This window comes from Zonotrichia albicollis, chromosome 5 (genome assembly GCF_047830755.1).
Source record: "Zonotrichia albicollis isolate bZonAlb1 chromosome 5, bZonAlb1.hap1, whole genome shotgun sequence".
Classification (NCBI taxonomy): domain Eukaryota; kingdom Metazoa; phylum Chordata; class Aves; order Passeriformes; family Passerellidae; genus Zonotrichia; species Zonotrichia albicollis.
In genome coordinates, this window is record NC_133823.1 from 67,819,418 (window position 1) to 67,834,794 (window position 15,377).

Consider the following 15,377-nt stretch of genomic DNA (forward strand, 5'->3'; position numbering starts at 1 on the left):
ATTAAATGTTCACAATAGGATGAGGAATGTTCAGAATGTTCCTGTCCCCAAGGAAGTGCTGGATGCCAGGATCTCCCCCCTTCCCATCCCCTGGAAGCAGGTGAAAGAAAAATATGATCCCCTCCCATATATACCTCAATCATTTTATTTCAGCTTAGCTGTGATCTAATGTAAATGCGTACCTGGAGTGCCAAGAAAGGGATTTATTTTTTGTTTTGTTTCGGGGGTTTTGTTGGCTTGTTTGTTTAATTTTCAACAGATCGTTTCAGGCAGCTCAGTGAGGTTTAATGATGTTATTACAAGGTATATTGCATTTTCCCCCTAGATTATATTAATTACCTATCTTTAACTTCCAGCACAGTCTCTCTTTTCTTTCTTTGTTGACAGCTGGAATAGAAATCAAACAGAGCCTCTCTCAAAGACTGAATGGCTGTGAGCTCCAAGGGCATCATTTAGCCTCATCTTCAGGGGGTTGAGAATGAGAATGTTTGCTTGCATTCTTCCTTTCTTTTTTTTTTAATATAGCACAAGCCACAACAAATATATTGCTCTCGTGGTAAAATACTTCTCCTTTTGTGATATTTATGTTCCTGAACAAAACACTATTTAAGTATCAATTAATGATGTCTGTGAGACTAGGAAGAGCAGAGAATATTCTCTCTCTTCCTTTTTTTTTTTCCCCACATAGGAAAAGTGCCACAGCACTGCTTTTTCCATCAGCATCCCAAAACATTTCACCCTTAAATTATTCTGATACCTGGTTAGAAAAGCTGTAGTGATGGACATGGAATTACAAGGCAATTTTGACATCAGGCTTCATCTAGGTCATTTTTCCAGATTTTTCTCAACAAATGAGAATTCTCCACTGAGGTGAATGTGCAAACCATTCAGAGGGCTGCTTTTCCACTCCAAGTATGTTAGACCAGCCAAGAGGATAGAAAACAACTTTCAGCCAAGCATGAAAGGAGATAATGTTCTTAGGATCTGTTACCTTCCAGAGCAAAACCTTCTGAAACATCCACGAGGTTAAGGTTGATTTTTTTTTTTCCTTGTTTTGCTGACATTTTTAACCAACAACTAGGGCAGTGTAAGAATACTCTGTTCCAATGAATTGTTAGCTGTCTGAACTTCTGCATAATAAAAACATGAATCTGTCTTTTCAGGATTGCATTTCTGTCTTTATCTTAATAGAAAACCTAAACATTTATATCACTTAAGATCTTGTGTTATTTTGCTTTGAGATAAAATTATCAGAAATATCTGTTCCATACTAACACATAGCCATGTCTGAAGTTTCAAATATCCAAACTGGATTGTGCAGCTGTTTTAAAAGGAAAGCCAGTGAAGTTTCCCTTTTTCTGATGTCAAATAATTTTATTGCAGGCTGCTCTTGCTTAAAAAATGCATAAAGAAAGAAACGAAAACTTCCTTTTGCTCTCCTTCATATCACTGCAACTTGGGCCACTGCCTTTAATGGAATTAGGCTCTGATGCATATAAAATACAGCTCAGTTTTTCAGCCTGAATGTTTGTATCCAATATTCCTATAAATTAAGGTTGGTTTGGTTACATTCCCTTTATCACGTATGGTAAGACTCTGTCATACAATACATTGCTCTCCAGGGTTAGTGAAAATCAAAGATGAGTTACCCAAAATATGCTTCGAAGTTGAGCATCACAACTTTAATCTTTGAAGTGCAAGTGTTTGAAAGCATTCACTTTTCTTAAATTTTTTTTCCATACTGTATGATATAGATCAGTATTTCAGTATAAATTCACCTATTTGTCTGTGTCTCTCTTCCACAGGAATGGTAAACATTATCTCAATCCTGCTTGCAATTTTTGATATCTTCTGCTTGCCTAAAGTGGTTACCATCCAGAGGACACTTTAATCAGTGCTGACACAGTGCACAAGAAAGCTTTAGCACAGCATCTCTCATTTTGACTCAGCAAGATTTCCAGCAGTTGCATTTATACAGCTTTTTGACAAGATGCTTCCTAAGTGAAGCGTTTGCCTTCTGGAGAGCTACACCCACAGAGATTTCATTTTTCTTGATGTCTGTCAATATCATGAACTTTATTAACAAATTCAAATTCAAAAACAATTTCAGTTCAAGAAATCTGTCCAAGTTAGTTCTTGCTTATTTCTTACATATGAGGATATCTACAAAAACACAGATGCTCAACAATGGATTGTAATGGCTATGTATATCTGTTTATATATATATATATATGTATCCATTTCTTTGAGACAAAATAAAATGAAGGAGCTCTTTATGAAGAATTTGCTCTATGATTGTAGGGATCAGTGCAAAGGATTTGACTCACAGTTTCAGAATTTATCATAGCACAATATTATAATAAAGTCCTACTGGCTGTCTTTTACATTACTGCAAACAGAACAGAATAAACAACTTTCTACCCTTTATAGACATCTGATGCCAATTTTTTGCAATCAAATTGCAATACCTAAATGTATATCAAAAATGCTTATTTTGGCCCCTACACTTTTGTATAGGTTTAAATTCACAAGCCCAAATGCCATAAAACTTGAGACTAGAAGAACATGGAACAGTGGCAGGTTACGGTCGCCTTTTTCCAGGTAAGACACACAAATATTTAACAGCCTTGCAAAATTGCAATTGCAATTTATCAGCCTAGGAAGACTATCTATTTATCTACCCTTTACCCTGAGGAATGATATTACTTTAAAAAAAGAATGAAAAAAAACCTTCTATGAGCAGGTAACATTTTGGAAGTAAAAATAAAAATGAGTTGTGTGCTTGATTGTGGGTTTAACACGTGAAGAAGGGGCTGAATTTAATTCTTGAATGCAAAACTCCATTCTACACTAAGGAACAAGTCTTGTTTTGTAGTACCCTAACATGTCTTTCTTCCCTTTTGTTTACATTTACTGATAGGAGCTGTAAGAAAAAAAATCCCATGGCAACTTCCCAGAATTTGAACTATAGTTACACACACACACACACATACACCCATGTAGCTCCCCCACAACTATATAGAGGCTATAATGCAGGAATCTTTACAAATTGTATTCATCTGTGTATTTAATTTCACCTAATTTTGCAACAACATTAATGAAAAAGAAGTAACTACTTAAATTACTACACCTTGCTCCAAAAATTTAAGAATATGTTCATGGAAATACCTTCTCTCAATAGGCATGTTAGCAAAAACTTGCTTCAAAAAATTGGAATTCTATTTCAAGTAGTGAAATGTTTTACTATTTCTAAGTTTTGCAAGAAACTGAAGTTTGATTTTGAAGAATTTTGATAGGCAAGCTGCTTGGAAATCTATTGCTACATATCTAAATCAAGAGTTTAAAAAAGAAAAATAAAGATTCACAGACCTGATTGTTATCTTTTATAAGACCCTGTCTTCTCTGCTTGAACTCTAATTTACTCCAAAGACAATTATTCTCACAGGCAGCTTGTTCTATTATGCTCATAAATGGTAAATCGAGACATTAAATATTGCTTCAAACAACTAATTGAAGGATAGAACATTCTTATCCCTACAGCTGTGCACAGATTAACCCCTCCAAAGCTCAGCATGCCCCACCAGGAGCATTACAGACCAACAGGACTGAGAGCTTTCTCTGTGCTTTTTCTCTGAGGCAACTTTAAGTACACTTAGATCATCCCTTACAGGTGTGGGTTTTTTTTTTATTTTTTGCACTGTCCTTGAAAACCTGCAATGAAGAAGATTCCCAAACTTTCCTCATCTCAGTTTTATGGGCATCAATCTTTCCCCTTAATACCCAACCTAAAAATTTCCTGATTATTTTTAATTCACTGTTGGGTCCAATATACAATGAGAGTCCTTCAACATTTGCATCAGAGGAGGAGGCACACACACCCTGGGAGAGCTCTGAAGGCATTCCCAGGCCTGCCCCTGCTCCCAGCAGTGCCATGGAATATTTGGGAGATGCTGAACAAGGCAATGTCAAAGGCAGGTGGCCAGCTGCCCAGTAAAACAAAGAAACAGCACAAACTGAGCCTCTGCCCTGCCCAGTTTGCCCTTTTTTTTGGGACAGCAGCTATGCACTGGGATTTAATGTGTCCCAAGGCTTGTGCCAGCAAATTTCAGTGCACCAAAACTCACAGTGAGCAAGGGAACCAGCAGGAGCTACAGCTTCATCTCAAAAGCTCAGGCTGCAGCACTTCAATTCTTCTTTTTCCTTGACACTTCTGCATCCTACCGTGACTCCCTCTAGGACCTCTCTAGGATGAACTGAGTTCATCCCAGTGAACTCACAAGGATTTCTGTGTATATATGGGCCAATGCCAATGGTATTTAACATTAAATACAAATAAAAAAGATCAATAAATCTGTACATATATCATACTTGATGGAAAGAGTTTGGTTTTGGAAATGAATGACAGGACATGATATGGTTAATAATTTTTCAGAAAAAAATGGCATGCAAAATGTGAAGGGAGTTTCATAAAATAGAAACAATTTGGCTGTCCATGAAACAGAAAGTAAAATAATTTCCTTTCCCTCACAAAGACCAGAAAACAACCATAAATTACAATATATGTCTGTATTAAAAACCTAACTAGAAACAGGTTTCAGAATGTCAAAGACTTTCTTGCTTTAAAAGCAGAAACAAGAATCTAGAAATCTCCTTTAAATGAGATATTTGTCACAAATTCCATTGCTTTTCTTCATAAAATAAATGAAGGCTGTGGGCAACTAAAAGGTCTGCTACCTAGAGCATGAGGAACATTTCACTGTCGTATTTGTTCAAATCAATAGCTGTTGAAGTGGTTTGGGGGATTTTTGAATTAGGTTTTTTATAACATACATTTTTAAAAGAATCTCATGAAACAATCTGTCATTATACAATCGTGCTAGGTGTGCACATTAAAGTGTTTAATGAGCATATTATTTTGTTTGGAATAATAAATTAATAATGGTAGGGTCCACTAGCTGTACAAAGAACTCGTGGAATTTGATCAGGAATGTTGGAGTCCCTGTGTATATTTGGATCCACAGCAAGATGGCTTTCATACAGGTGATTTATATACTCCTATCTAATAGAAACTACCATTACAGAGAACAAAAACCCCCAGAACCCACAAACAAAAATAAGAAACCCAAATTCTATTATGACATAGCAGCGACCTCTCACACATTCATCCCATGGCAGAATTCCAAAATAATGGCATGATTCAAATCCCACTGCAACCAATGAAACATTTGCTCTTGTTTCACTTAATATTGAACCATCAGGTGGAATTGGTTTGAATTTGGCTAGGCATTGGCTGACAACAAGGTATGCTCTCATTTGCTTTCATTATTTGATGTATTAAGGTACAGTAAGGGGAAAAGAATCACAGCACAAAAAAAAAAAAAAAGAAAAAATTTTACTAGATTTTTACATTTAGTAAATGGTACTTAAACTCCATGGACATGAAAGTAGTTTTAAACTTTACCTTCGAAATTTTACTTTTTTCAATATTTCATAGAAAAGAAACGCTCTAAGATACTGTTTCAGACCACAGAATTATTACAGAACATAAAGATTATATGCAAGGGCTTAATCCTTTTCCCAACAAAGATGGTGGCCAACACCATTTGAACTCCCATGGGACAGGGGTCAGCTGAGAATGTGCCATGTTCCTAATTGGAAATCTCCTTTGTGACAAAAGAGTCTTCTGGCATACACTTTGCCTTTGTAATTTGAATTCTATCAACAACTATTCCTAGCCACAAGAGAAATATTTTTAGGCAATATATTTGTATAGTTTCACAAAACTATGTTAAAGAGAGATGTGTGGGTGTTTTTGTGTGTGTGTGTATGTATTTATGTATGTATGTATACATATTTATGAGCTTGGGATGATTTTCTTAAAATACTTAACTTCACTTACATTATATCTTACATTGCAAAATGTACAGACACCCAGTGTTCTTTTTTAACAACATATACAGGTGAATTTATAGAGCCTTATAAAAGATTTTGTGATTCCAAATTAAAAACCATAGAAACATAACCAAAGTAATGGAGAGTGGTTTATACCTCTGATAGTACATAGCGCTCATTGGGGTAATATTGACAGCTGCATCTTTGGCATTGAAAATTCCTCACGACTTTTTAGACAAAATGTTGTTGCTTACAGCTTTTTTTTTTTTTTTTCAAACAAGAAAAACAGGATCGACCAAAATACGAATTTTGGGGAAGTACTATTAAAGGTTTATTTTATTTTTGTTTTTAGCAAGGATAGCTTAGGAACCCTGAATTATCTTCTCGCTTTAGTGGATGGTGTAAACTGTATGAATCCATTTAAAAATCAACTAAGTTGTACCACGTTTTTCGGAAAATTATATATAATATAATATATATATATTTTATATTTATTTAGAAGCTTTGAAATAGTACAGTAAACACTTTGCAACACGGTGTATAAACTACAGAAATGTCTTTGATAATTTTGTGGGTCTTCAGATTAACAACATTTTTACGACCCACAGGTGAAAAGAACATGATCACAATCTCTCTTGTAAAGTTGGAATAGTTTGGGGAACACTTGATCACACAAAAATAATATAAAACAGTCAAGTTTAAAACAGTGATATTGCATTTATAATGCACATCTCTTTTATCTGTACGATTGGCTTTTTGTGGTGAATATAAACATCTAAAGGGCTCAGTGACATTTTGGAGAGAGAAAGATATATAGTGCTGTAAACAGGCACACACTGATCAGAGAGGCAAGATCAGTTGCCTCTGAAGTTTCTACAGTTCTACACATTTCAACTCATTTCTCAGGCCTGCTGAGAGCAATTAGGTCCTATGGTTGGCCAGGATGTCTCCAACAGCACACAAATCCTTCAGTTACACAGAACTGGATGGCCAAGATAATGAAGTTGAAAGCTGATGCTTTTTGTTGGTCGACTTTCTTTTGTGCAAATCATGCTGCTTCAGGTAAGTCCTGTAGAAGTGACTAGCATATCCTTTTCCGTGCTGCAGGAAAGAAAGAAAGACACTTCTGAGAGGAACAAAAATAAAAAAATTCAGTCTGCAACAGTTCTTAGGTTTAGGGTTTCTTAGGGTGTAGAGAAACAATCAAAACCTGTCACAAACTGAGGCTGGAAATTCCCATTATAGCAAACAGTTTAATGTTGATTCACTTTTCAGAGAAAGCCTCTTTGTGAGGCTTGATAGCCTGAATACCAAATTTCATAGGTTGTTTTATTATTCTGTCTAACTTGTCACGGCAAATATTCCAATGTGCCTGTACAGAATCAGTATAAGGCAAATATTCAGACTTACAGGTGAAGTATTACTCAAATGTCACAGGCTAATTTTTCCCTAGTTCAGCTTGTTTTTTGTAGCAAGATCTAGAATGCCCCCTAAAATTCAGAAGCTAGTTTTCCTTCTCTTTCAAAGTGAACCATTATCCTCCTCACTAAATGACCCTTCAGTCTGGTTTGACAGATGAAAAAAATGGTGCATTAGTGCTACAATTCAAATTTCAGCATTTACTGTCAGGCTGGAAATTAACTCATGTTACACAAATGAAGAAGGTCAATGCATTAGCAAAGCCATATCCTAATCCAGCAGCTGCAGTAGCTGTATTACCTCAAGACACTGGCTAATTCAACTGTAATTGGGAGCAAAAGTAACAAGTGATTTGTACCAGCATTCAGGAAGACCCCAGGTTAAATTCTGATCTCAGTCACACATTAAACCAAGGAACTAACTCACTCAAATATTATAATTAGCATCAGCGCCACTCTTATCTGGTAAAACTTAGAGTGATAAAATCAGGTGTTACCTTAGCTCCAAACACACTAAATCCCTACCTGAAATTCAGTCTGCTTCTCTGTGTGAAGTTTTACAGCTGAAACAAAAAGGAATCTTAACTTTCAAATGGATCTTTAAATCGTGTACAGGTTGATGCTTGCGTGGTGACACATAAACACATCCAGTCTCCGTTCCATTTAACATAAATATATACATATATAAATATATAAATATATATTAGCCATGCTTATTTCCTAGATATATATTCACCAGTAAAGGTATGAAATGTGGGTACTGTATCACAAGGAAGTTAGATTGGAAGTTAGATTACTTACAGGAAAATGTTACTGTGAGTGTTGGATGTTTGTCTGATCTAGCCTGCCTATGCTACAGGGTGCACACAGGAAAATGTGAAAAACATTTCTGCATCTGTTCAACATACAGAAATTTGCCAGATGTGTTGTTAAAAATAAAACATCTAATAGACGAGGTTGTCAATGTTTCAGTTCTGTAGCAAATTAGTAGCAGAATTAGAAAGAATTTTTAAAAGCTTCTGCAAGGTGTTTTTCAAACAATGCTTTTAAGAATAATGAGATCAGAACCTTCACGATGCAGTAAATGATCAGATTAATCCAGTATCCAAATATCTTTTAATGTATATTTTTTTAATATTACAAGAAACAACCATTCCAATAATGGTAAAAAAATAACAGGACTTCTATTGAATCTTTAAAACTTTTTTTCCCAAAGTTCAGTCATAATTTCAGTTCTCCTGTAAATATTTAGGCATAGTTGTCTAGATTGGTGTCTGCCACTGAGGAATTCATGCTGCACTACAGACACAGGAGGAGTTTGCTGGGACAAAGATAAACAGAGATGCAGCTGGGGCAAACACTGCTTTTATGCAGCACCACTGCCCCACTCCTGTCTGACACTGTACTGATGTGGCACCATCTTCCAGATAATGCAGAGACTGAGTTACTGGCTGTGTCTGGCCTTTTGCCATGGAAATTGATGCATTTGGAAATTTTTAATCTCCATTTAACATGCTTATATTACAAAACAATCAAGCCCTTTTACAGCAATAACTAAATATTATGCATTTAAGTTGCAGAGCTACTGCAACTCTCCCCACCTACAAAAATTGTTGCTTTAAATCTTAAAATATCCTCTGCCAACACATAAAAAGCATTGGATTTTAAAGGCAACTTTTGGCTTTTTTTCTGGTTCTGCACAGAAATTTATGTGCAAGCAAATCTCTGCATGTCTATATCAGTTTCCGTCTTTTTACAGATGGGGAATATAAATCAGAGAGGTTAAATGGAAAGGAGGGTGGACTCAACTTAAAAAAGAGAGCAATGAAAGTTCTGACATCTGTTTCCAGTTCTCTGTGTGTGCATGCATGTGTGTTCATAAATAAGCTTTTAAATAACAAACACTAAGCCTCTCTGTATCACAATTTCTCCATCTGTAAAATGGGAATAATATTGCTTACCTATCTCCTAGAGGTGCAGGAAGGTTTAAATCACTATTCTTTATAATCCACTTTGAGATCCAGAGATGGCAAGTGCTATAGAAATGGAAGTATCACAGTCAGTGTAAGAGCTGGAACAAGAACACCATAATTTCTGGTGCCTAATTTCTCCTCTGAGATCACAGCTCTCTCTTTCATCCCTGTTTTATCACCTGTTCCAAACTCTCAAACTAGTACACAGGGAACCCTCAAGTCTGTGTGAGTATGGGTAGTCAGAAAAAAAGGCTTTAGTCACAAGCAGTTCCATAATTCTGACCATATAATTTATACTAATTGTACACAGATCCTAACATTATGTGAGGTGAGCAAGATGATTAAAGATTCACAAGCATTACAATTAAAATTCTTAGGGTAGAGGATTTGTGCTGTATCGATCCTTCCTGGAACAACAAAGATTCTGAGCATTACAGCAAGAATCCTTAATGCATGCAATTTATATGGAATACGATATAATAAGATAAAATAAAATAAGAAATAAAATATAATATAAAATAAAATAAAATAAAATAAAATAAAGAACTGGCAAAAATATATTAAAATTCATTTGTTGCTCAAGACACCCTAATAAGCCTCCCATCCACATGAGCTAATTTTGTGTAGACTGATAAGGGAAGACTTGTCAAGACATCAGTGGTAGTTGAACAAAAAAAGAAATTAAAAATATTAACACAATAAACAGGAAAGAGAAACTAAAGTATGCAATAACTATTCCTAGCTCATGGATCAGAAATGAACAGAAAATACTGTAAAGCCCCTGTCTCTTTAATAAATCTTCCTTTCACCTTGTTGCAAATCATCCAAACTCGATGTTGGATTACTACTTTATAACTGTGAGTACAGGCAGGAACATTTGCTCTTATGGAAAAGCCTAGAAGGGATTGCCTGTGCTTGGAACACCTTCAAACTCTCCAAATCAAATTTTGCTGCTGCTTAGCAGTGCTAGCTGATCTGAAGGGGACAGAGAAAGGGCTCAGTGCTTCCCTCCACAGCTGGCAACCCAAGCAGGAAAAGAAAATCCGTACTATAAACCCATCCTATACCTTTTAGAACCATTGTCACTTTCCCTCTGGACTGTATTTAAGAGCTCCATAAGCTCCCACAGCATTACTCCTGCTCTTAGAGAACAACTGCTGAGTCCCCCTAGAAGTGCCAACAGCCTAAAGATCCGAAGGAACTGCTAGACCATAAAATTTCCAAAGAATATAAAATACCAGGCATGCTGTTGCTGTTACAGATATACCCCCTTCTCCCCCATCTTTAGGAGAAAGATGACACAAACCCCTTTATTTTAAATTAAAAACACCCCTGCAACAGCAGAACAGGGGTAAAGCCACTATGTAAACTCTTTTCTTGTTTCAGAGCTGCATTTATTAAGTTCAGAGAATATCCAAGCAATATTTGCCTTCACACAGGCTTTTGTGCAAGCTCACTCAGCTCACTGTCTTCTCTTGGTCCCCTGTACAAGCTGTGTGCCTCACCATGCCACACAGATCATGCCTTCCCCATAGAATATGGCAAATGATAAAGGAGCCCAGGGTGCTGTAAATTCCTGCATTTCACTCAGAAACAGCCCAGCTATTCTGGCTTCACTTGCAGGGAGCAATAATTTAAAAAAGGAGTTAATCACCTCATATGCATGACACCAAGGTTGGTTTTAAATCTGCATTGTTAATTTTAAGTGTCCTTTATATTTTGATGGTTTTCCTTACAGTCTACATGTTAACTGTAGCATATGAAACATGGCTCTTCACTAAGTCCTATCAGCTTCACCAGAACCAGAAAATGATAATTCTGGTGACCAGCCAACCAACCAGACTGCAAGTTCATCACTCCTGCTCTAAATCCACCCAAGCAAACAGAGACCAAAACCGAAGCAGCGGCAGAATGCATTCTGTCAGAAATAACCTGGCTGCTCCTGTAAGCTTGGAGCTCAAACATCAGCTCCAAATATCAAATATCAGGCATGGTTTTGTTTTTTTTTTTTTAGAAAGAGGTGAACAAGTGAATGGGAATGCAGAGCAAGCTGCCAGAGCTCCCTCACCCTTCGTAGTGGTGCATCCAGGTAAAGGGTGAGACACACGGCTGGGGCTGGGGCTGGGGGATGGAGGATGGGGGTTACTCTGCTGCCACCCATGCTCTGTGGATAAAAAAGCATTCCAGTCACTGCAAGTGTCAGTTCAGTATATTTTGCAATCCCTAAAGTCTTTTTTTTTTTTCTTTTAAAAGTGATCTATTACTTAAAGAAGTTTGCTAAAGCACTGCTAATAATCTTTTATGAATATTCCACTAATGGCATTATAAAAAGAGAGTGTCTCACCCAGGTCAATAAACTTTGGCACACAAATATAAAAATAACATTTTACTCAGATAGCTTTTGCTCATGAATAAGTTTAAGGGGGACTTTTTTTCCTTTTCTTTCAAGGCTTTAGCGCAAAGATTTTGTCCATCAAATCTATATATTCTGTAGCCAAATATTGGATAGAACACCTTGAATTCCAGATGCCAATGTTTAATTTTACACAATTAATGTGGGTTTAATTTTTTACACAGTTATTGTGAGTTTAATTTTACACAATTAATGTGATACTTTTGAACTCTGAATTAACAAATAGCTCGGGGGTGGGAGGAGAAAAAAAAAAAAAAAGAAGGAAGGCGGAACATACTTACTTTTGCATTTGAAAATATAGATAAATAATTCAGTAAGATCAAATCTCCCCTAATGTCAGTGAGTCTGCTGGCTTTGGTGATCACTTTAGGATGTGTCTGAAGGGCCCTGAAGGCCACTAAAGGTGTTCGGTGACAATGAGACCACGTTCTGTTCTGCCTGTTGAATTTTGGCATGTGACAACACAGGCAAGGCAGGAGAAGCTCTGTCATTTTCCCCAGGGTAGAATTTCTCCCCCTGATAACAATATGGCATTCAGCATGGCTGAAATGCTCCTTCTGGCATCTGCAAAATCCTAGATATAAATATTGTTCTGAAAATAAACCCACAGCATTGGGACTGATGGGTACAATTACCCAGATTTCATGTGAAACAAGAAAACCAATTGTGAGCACCGGGTCTTCAGGCTGTGAATAAATTAAAGTAAGCCAAAATGCAAAAGTTTTTATTGCTGCACTGAAAGTTTTCTGGAAACAGGCTTGATTTTAGCTAAATAAATAATCTCCACAGGCCATTAAAATAATTTCTTCATTTGAGAGTATATATTTACTTCTGGAACACATATGATTATCCTAAAAAAAACCCTGTCTTTTGTTTAAAGAAAACTATATAACCACATATACTCTGCTTTTCTTTCTCCTTTCATTGAGTGCATAACATTTCCATGTCTATATTCATTTAAATCAGTTCAAGAAAGAAGGATTCTCAACCATGCCAAAATTTGACAGTGCTGGATACTGCACTGACCACAGTGCATTAAACCTGACAAGCAGCGTTACCTACTGCAGGAAAAGGGGGAGAGAGGTTTGTCCTTTGCACTTAAGTACAAAACTGCCACTTTGCAAATTTGAACATCATGTTCCAGACCAACAACAGATTTTCAGTATTTTTACAAAAACACTTTTCACCAAATTGCTGATTTACACATATTGCCACTTATTTTAGCTTTGAGATTGGAAGATACATACTTAAAGGATATTTAGGTATTTTCAATGTTTGGAACATGCAACTATTTTGTTATGGAAAGTGAGATGCCCGATACAAATGCTGACACATCATGACAGCCACTGAAATAATGTTTCTCTGGTGCTAATGGTTGATCTGAGATTTATTTGCTACCTGGACTTTGCTAATCCTCTGGAAAAGGAGAAAAAAAAAAGGGAGAAAAAAAAGAAAAAAAAAAAAAAAAAGCTTTTCAGTTCTTAAGAACAACTACCCAATTCCCAGTTCATGTAAGCAGTGACCTTAATCAACATGTGCTCTACATCAAGCACATGACTAAGAGGGATTGACTTTTGAATCAAGCCCTGGATTTTGTCATCAATGTTCTGCTGCACACAGGATACTTTCATGTGCATTTGATTTTCTGTTCTAAATGCAGAGAATTTTTCTTTTCCACCCCCAGCAACAACCAGAGGCACAGTAGATGTCAGATTTGATTTATCTCTGGCTCTGATTATTTACTACCCAAACAATGCTTTTTAGTTACTACAACTCAGCAGAGAAAAGCACTAAGCTGTATTCTATAATGAACCATAAAAACACAAAAGACTTATTTTTTTTCCACAAGATACAGAGGGAATAAAGCTTCTTTGTCCTTCTGTACTATTATAAGCACATTATCTACCTGAAAACACTAGATAATGCATGACAGCACCACTGAAGTCAGAGAACCACGGAATATTTAAATTTGTAAGAGTTTTTATAATTATGTTCGGTGTTAAGGCCTATTAAACAACTACCAAATTACTCCTGATGTATGTCAAACTTAAAGCACAGAGCATATTACCTAAGAATATTTCCAATTCTCTGTCAAGAACTTATTCTACTTGCAAACATATTGTAGTACCAATTCACATTCTTTGTAACTCACTATAAGCTAACAATTTTGGTATCATGCTTAGTAAAACTCGTATTTGATTCCTTTCTTAATTTTTTAATAAAAATTGCTTATATGTATGTGGGCAGCAGTAATTTCTCCTCCTCCATCTTCTTTTCTTTTTCTCCATTTGTTTTTCTTCCTTGTTTTAAAAATTCACCATTTTTGCTGCATTCTTACAAAATCTGCAGTAGACATTTCTTTCAGCTGACAAGCCTGGAAATGAACATTTCAGTTTGAGGGTTAACCAATGCAGAACACATTAAAGGCCAGCTACTATGTGACTTAAAATTTTCAGAGCCCTGGGGAGAAGAGGAGGGATAGGAACCATTCCTCCTAAATTGCTCATAAGTGCCTCAGTTCCCTATGGATTCCAGGGAGAAGCAGACATGTAGATCACCATTTGGTGGCCTTCAGAGGTGTCTAAATTATTCATGCAGGGTTTGGCCTGAAATAATTAAATTTACTTGTTCTTACATGAGGTAACATGCATTACATACAGCATTACATCAGCATCACACGATGAATTCCTATCCAATTTATCTTTGCCATGATGGTTTTTTTCCAACATTCCTCTTTCCTAGCAGGGATTAGCTGGCATTAGGACCTGACAAGTATGTTCCCACTCTTTTTTCTGAGTGTTTTATTCTCTGTTTCTAAAGCACACTGCTTGTCATGAGCAGCACACACTCTGATTTTAGGGAGTCTTTCCCACTTTACCAAGATAACACACTTAAGTGCAAAAAGCCTTCTCACAAGCCTTTCAAAGCTTCTCCTTTCCAAAATCACATATTGGCTTGTTTCTATCCATACATGAAGCTTGCCCATCACCATTCTTTAGAGTTAAGATGACCAGAATGAAATGATTTATGCCTACATCATTAAAATTCCTCAGCCATATCAAGCAATCCACGTGGGCCACAGCACAGGAACATATTCCATCTGCATCCAGGAGTGGTCCCTGGCACTATGTCCCAGACTTTTTAGGGAAAAAAATGCTGCTTGACACAGGTTAAAGACAGGCCACAGAGCATCACCTTCCTGTGGTGGAAAGGATCCTGTTTAATTCATCAGAGTGGCCATAAAGAAGCGTGGAAGTACAAAGCATCCAGTCCTTTATCTCAAGTGGAGCAGAAAAAAAAAGTTATTACTGCATCTCATTTATAAGGTAGAACTTTTTTAGATCTCAGAGTTCCTATCAATACCCACAGCTGTGTGCAGCTCTATTCAATTGTCATCTAAATTCCAACTGAGCATAGATGGATGTTAAATTAAAGCCCAAACAGTCAACTAAAAAAGACACAAAGTGACAGAATTTTACTATGACAAAAGATGAGTTCACACTATCACCATCTACAAAATCCCTTATGAATAAAAAAAGGTTGTGTTCAAGCAGTTTCATAATGGATCTTTTACCAGGGCTGAATGCAGCTGTGATGCTGAAGGTGAAAAAGACCAAGTGAGAAGACTCAGCTCACTTGCAAAACCAGGAATCTGTCATCCCTGGACTTCTTTGGGGGATC

The 15,377-nt window shown here is 36.5% G+C and overlaps 1 protein-coding gene across 4 annotated transcripts in view; it reads right to left on the reverse strand.

Moving 5' to 3' along the window:
- Positions 1 to 5,376: 5,376 nt before the first annotated feature.
- PCDH10 (protocadherin 10) overlaps positions 5,377 to 15,377 on the reverse strand; it is a 34,503-nt gene continuing 24,502 nt past the window's right edge. For 2 of the 4 annotated variants that reach the window (XM_074541987.1, XM_074541986.1), the window contains exons 5-7: positions 11,352 to 11,447; positions 9,272 to 9,346; positions 5,377 to 6,993 (exon numbers count right to left, since the gene is read on the reverse strand). In XM_074541987.1, the coding sequence (XP_074398088.1) occupies positions 9,312 to 9,346; positions 11,352 to 11,447 (131 nt within the window). In that variant the 3' untranslated portion in view covers positions 5,377 to 6,993; positions 9,272 to 9,311. The remainder of the gene's footprint in view (positions 6,994 to 9,271; positions 9,347 to 11,351; positions 11,448 to 15,377) is intronic. The other 2 variants (XM_074541988.1, XM_074541989.1) reach the window with 2 other exon arrangements.